The sequence below is a fragment of the Telopea speciosissima genome, chromosome 7 (genome assembly GCF_018873765.1).
Source record: "Telopea speciosissima isolate NSW1024214 ecotype Mountain lineage chromosome 7, Tspe_v1, whole genome shotgun sequence".
NCBI classification, from domain to species: Eukaryota; Viridiplantae; Streptophyta; class Magnoliopsida; order Proteales; family Proteaceae; genus Telopea; species Telopea speciosissima.
The window spans coordinates 40,664,043-40,669,407 of NC_057922.1; the positions used below are offsets into that span (position 1 = coordinate 40,664,043).

A 5,365-nucleotide genomic window follows, 5' to 3' on the forward strand; every position below is an offset into this window, starting at 1 on the left:
ATCATGGATTATAAGTATTGCTATATGGGTTATTTTGGTAGAGAGGACTTACATTCTCAATACTGGAATTGCCCACCAAGGTGTTGGGGCATTCCTTTGAAAGGTGTCCAGGGGTTTGGCACCAACTACATACCGACACATGGTTGACCTGATTAACTAGTATAGACTCTTTAAGAACTATGGACTCCAACCATTTTATGAGGCTGTCAAGTTTGGCCTCCTTGGCTGGCATACCCTCAATGAGATACCCCTTAGTGGTCCTTTCAGCCTCTTGGGAAGATTTTCATTCCCTAGTCTTATCAACCAAGTTGGTTATGAATGTCCATGCACCATTCTCCTCAGAAAAAGAAGTAAAGCCTGCTGGACACATGGACTCTACAAGTTGCTTGGTCTGATAATCAATACCCTCATAAATAATTTGGCATAGTTGCCATAAGTCGAAACCATGGTGAGGGCATTCTAAAAGGAGGTCCTTGAATCTTTCCATGAATTTAGAAAAGGACTCATGTGGTTTCTGCTTGAACTGGAGGATGTCATTCTTAAGCTTATTGGTCTTGTGAACAGGGAAGAATTTTCTCAAAAAGACAATGGTGAACTCATCCCATGTATTAATGGAGTTTGTAGGCAGTCCATAAAGCCACTTCTTGGCCTGGTCTTTCAGGGCAAAGGGTATAAACCTAAGCCTAACTGCATCATTAGTCAAATTCTGGACCTTAATTAGAACATAGACCTCCTCAAATTCCATAAGGAAAAGATATGCATCCTCATTAGCCATCCCATGGAAATGGGGTAGCATGCTGATGAAGTTGGTCTTGAGTTCATTGTTATTCCCTGTAACAACAGGCAGACTAATGCATGAGGGTTGTGCAGCCCTGGTAGGGTAGAACCTATCCTTAAGAGTCTTGGGTTGTTGGTCAACCATGGTCAAAGGTGGGGTTAAGGATAGTGGAGGAGGTGGTATTCTAATAAGACGATTAGATGAATCACGAGTCCACACCGTAGCCACCTAAACAGATATGAGGTCTCCTTTGAAAAAATAAAGAAAAAAAAAATAAAAGACTTAAGAAAAAAAAATACTAAAAATAAGAGGGAGCCCAAGGTAGATAGTGCATCTATCCCTCAAAAATTGAAACAATGGTTCCAAAGCTGTAAGGATGCCATATAGGTTGACAGCAAGGAAACCCGTATAGTCTTCTATAGCCATCTACGGGGCGACTCCAAATGGATTCTGATGTAGAGTGGAGGACTACTATACGTTTATGTTTCCAACGCTCTCACTATGTCGCTTTCCTATTATCAAGAGTGGTCACCTCCAAGGATAAGTCACATGCCAATCCACCCAACCAAGTCAAGATGTAGCATCATAGGTAACTTAATCCTATGAGGGACACCAAAAGATGGAGGGTTGAAGCATATGAAGGACTTTAGATTGGGCGCACACTATTTGAAACAGAAGAGAAACAAGAAGAGGTTTTCAAAAACTAATTTTTTTTTTTCAAAAAAAGAAGAGAAAATAATAAACTAAAACACTTCGAACTACTTAAAAATCTGATAAATAAAATGGACAATAATCTCCTCGGCAACGGCGCCAAAAACTTGTTTGAGTTGAAATAAAACCGCAAGCGTACAGGTCAATCGTAGCTACAGGTCGAACACGAGGAGATATACGCCACTCTATTTAGCTAACTTAAAAGTAATGCAAAGTGAACCAATTAAAATGTTAAATTAAACTAATTAAACTAACGAAAATCAATGCATCCTTAACTGATAAGCATCTAACAAAATTAAGGGATTAAATCGGCGTCCTAAAACATGAGCATCTAACCTATCAAACTAAAGTGAATTGAAAGGAATAAAAATGCAGCCACACATACTAACCACATAAAAAGAAATAAGGGAATAAAAATGCATCCACAAATCAGAACCATATAAAATTAAAAGAAATAGAGGGAGAAGAAGAAGAAGATAGAGAGAGAGATACATGAGATGGAGAATGAGATTGAGAGTTTAGATAGTAAAACCTAGATGTGCTTGCATGAATGTAATTGAAAATCTTGAATACTTGCATAAACTTACCATGGCGTCCTCTTCTAAATCTTCAAGTCTTGTCATCAACTTAATAACTTAGACTAGAAGGCTTAAAACCTAAACTAGAATTAAGAAATTACAACCCAATTGAAGACTTAAATTGAAATTAAAGCATAAACTAAATCTATTATAACCATTAACTAAAAATCATAAAAGCAAACTAGAACTTAGAAAAGCCATAAACACAAATTAGAAGGAGAAGAAGAGAAGAAATTTCACTAAGTGAATGAGCAAAATTTACAAGAGAGGTAGGAGTATTTATAGGGGAAAGGGGAGAAGAGAGAAGAGGGAAGTGTGGGAGAAATATTCCCTAAGAAAAGAGAATATTCTCTTCTCCTTCCTCCTTTACATTGCCTTCAATCCCAAGAAAAAAGAAAAAAAATAGAAAGAAGGAGAGAAAAGAATATTGTTTACATTAACCTTCTATTTCTAGAAAAGTAAATTTCTAATTCCAACTTGTGCTTCCTTTTCTTTGTAGATATCTTCTCCAAGCAATAAAATCAAAGCATCTTTGATTTTTCAACCTTCCATAGATGAGAAAATATCTTTCAAAATAAATCTATCCCAAGTGAAATTCTAGGAATGCCCTTGAAAAGTTAGAGGAAAGAGAGAGAGCGATGACTAGGATAGTGATGACTAGGATTCCGCTCAACCAAGTAACAAAATCCCCAATGTGTCCTCTAAAAATCATGGGGTATTAAATACAGTCCATAAAAATCGTGGACACCTTGTGAGCCTTCAAGATTAATGGAATCTAATGGTAGTGTGGGTCCCTCCATGTGGGTAGCAGTCCTTCTCTCTCTTCAAGAATGCAAAATTACCAAAACGGCCCTGTACTTGCAATAGATCTCCACCATTGCTTAGAAATATCTTCTATAATGTCAAAAACGTCCTTGGGCAGTGGTAGACTGATTATGGGCTTGCACTACAGCTCCTTTCTGACCCATTATCCTTTCTTGGGCTGAAAAGAATAATCAATTGTACGGTGGGCTAGACGAATGCATACTTGCGTTCTGTCACGGCCAACTTGCTCCAAATTTAGTCCTCTTTACAGCCATGGAAGGAAAAATGGCAACTTTACGTGAAACTTGGGACATGTAGCTCCCGATAGTCTAGAATAGCCCAAAACCTGAAAAACACAAGAAAGCACCAAAGTAACTCTGTCCAATGTGGTAAAATGTATGCTTTATGCCCTAAGATTTCACACATAAATGTGCTCATCACAGACGATGAAGGGTGAGTAGGCTCTGAATGAGAGGGTAATAGAGCTGCAGGAACAAATACAAGAAGTTTTGAAGAAATGTTGTTGATCGAGTCAGGAAATACAGTTCACGACAAATCTGGCCTTTGTAGATGAGATCAGATCGGAGCGATTACCGAAAGGTTTCAAAATGCCTCCAATACAGTAGTATGACGGGACGGCAGATCTGGAAGACCACCCTGGAGAGTTTCAAATTTCTGATGTATCTACAAGGAGCCTCTGACGTGATCATGTGTAGAGCGTTTCAATCAACATTGAAAGGATTAGCGAGGCAATGGTTCTCGCCCCTTAAGCCACGATCCCTTTCTAGTTTTGTAGATCTGGGAAGAGCTTTCTTGACCAACTTTATGAGCAGCAGGATCCATAAAAAGACTGCGGCAAACATGTTGGCCATCAGACAACAAACTGGAGAGTCAATCAGGGAATTCCTCACCAGATTCAACAATGAGGCTTTGGAAGTGCGAGATCTGAATCCAATGGTGATGTTCCAAGCTCTCAGCAGTGGCATCAGAGATAGGAAGCTGAAAGAGTCTCTGATCATGGAAGAACCGACAAACACGTATGATCTTTATTCACGCTGTGAGAAACACATCAAATTGGCAGAGGTTCTTGCTGCAGAGCAAGAAAAAGAGTCAAGAAACGAGAGGAAAGGTCAGGAAAGAAAGGAGCAGCTAGTTAGCAGAAACAAATCAATAGAGAATAGAGAGCAAAGAGAGGGGAAGAGGAAAAGAGATGATCGAGCATGGGTTCCGAGGAGCGATGTGAAGCTAGAACCAACATACACACCGCTCACGCATAGGCAAGCATACATATTAAATGCAATCAAAGATCGACTAAGATGGTGAAGCCTGCCAGCGAATGCAATAAAAAAAAGTATTGCAGGTTTCATCAAGATCATGGACAAGACACTGAAGAGTGTAGACGGTTGAAAGATGAGATAGAAGGTTTGATCCAAAGAGGTCGATTGAACAAATTTGTAAAGAGAGAGGGAGGAAGCAGTAAGCAGGAGAGCCAAGAGCAAAAGGTGGAAGGCAAAGGAAATTATCTATCCAGGGAGAAGAGAGTCCGGGCATCCGAACACGAAATTTAGAGAATCAACCACTTAGGGAGATTACGACAATCTTTGGAGGCCCCGTGTTAGGAGAAGAATCCTCAAACTCAAGGAAAAATCAAGCACGGACTGTATGTTTGACAGAAGCAACGAGCAAGAAAAGAAAGGCTGAGCATCAGATAACTTTTTCAGATGAGGATCTAGCTGACATCCAGTTGCCGCATGATGATGTACTGGTGGTAAAGATGATCGTTCCAAATTGGTCGGTGGCTCGCATCTTGGTGGATAACGAGAGCTTAGTAAACGTCCTGTATTTTGATGCATTCTTGAAGATGCAATTAACTCCGGAGATGCTGAAAAGGATAGATTCACCCCTATATGGATTCAATGGAGCTTCTGTGTAGGTAGAAGGGTCCATTGAACTGCTGGTCACAGTGGGAACGGAGCCCCAACTATCCACAGTCATGATGAATTTTTTAGTGGTAAAGGTTAACTCTACTTACAATAGAATCCTCGGTAGACCAGGTTTGAATGCCTTGTAGGCCATAGTCTCCACCCCACATCTTGTGATGAAATTTCCAACGGAGAATGGTGTAGGAGAATGTAGGGGAAGCCAGAAAGTGTTACGTAAATGCTAAGAAACATACCTAAGAGTTAAGGGGAAAGAGCCACAGACATTCAATGTTACATTGGAGGATGCTCGGGAGAGTACCGATCAAGAAAGGTCAGAGCCTATGGAGAATTGGTTTTGATCGAGATTCATGAAGGCGATCCAAGCAAGATCGTGCAAATAGGAGCGGGATTATCTGGCAAGCCAAAGGAGAGAATGGTGAGTTTCTTGAGGGCAAATGTAGGCGTGTTCACGTGGTTGACCATGGATATGCCTGGGATAAACAGGGGCCTGGCAGAACATAAGCTGAACATCTACCCCAATGCCAAGCCAGTATTCAACAGAGGAGGACTTT

The 5,365-nt window shown here is 40.3% G+C and overlaps 1 protein-coding gene and 1 non-coding gene across 2 annotated transcripts; both read left to right on the top strand.

Annotated features, from left to right (window-relative positions):
• The first annotated feature begins 440 nt into the window (after positions 1-440).
• LOC122670200 lies at positions 441-547 on the top strand. Its single transcript, XR_006334174.1, has one exon. It is a non-coding gene; the product is annotated as a small nucleolar RNA R71 (small nucleolar RNA).
• Positions 548-3,498: 2,951 nt separating this feature from the next.
• LOC122668568 lies at positions 3,499-4,804 on the top strand. Its single transcript, XM_043865111.1, has 3 exons — positions 3,499-4,148; positions 4,232-4,380; positions 4,491-4,804. Exons 1-3 carry the CDS (start codon positions 3,499-3,501, stop codon positions 4,802-4,804), a joined length of 1,113 nt encoding a protein of 370 aa, XP_043721046.1.
• Positions 4,805-5,365: the final 561 nt, after the last annotated feature.

What these genes read in the sequence shown, in the direction of transcription:
- LOC122668568 (XM_043865111.1), top strand. Translation starts at nt 3,499, where the DNA reads ATGACGGGACGGCAGATCTGGAAGACCACCCTGGAGAGTTTCAAATTT. An exon ending in TACACACCGCTCACGCATAG is followed by an intron (nt 4,149 to 4,231) that starts GCAAGCATACAT and finishes AAAGTATTGCAG; the next exon opens with GTTTCATCAAGATCATGGAC. An exon ending in CCAAGAGCAAAAGGTGGAAG is followed by an intron (nt 4,381 to 4,490) that starts GCAAAGGAAATT and finishes GCCCCGTGTTAG; the next exon opens with GAGAAGAATCCTCAAACTCA.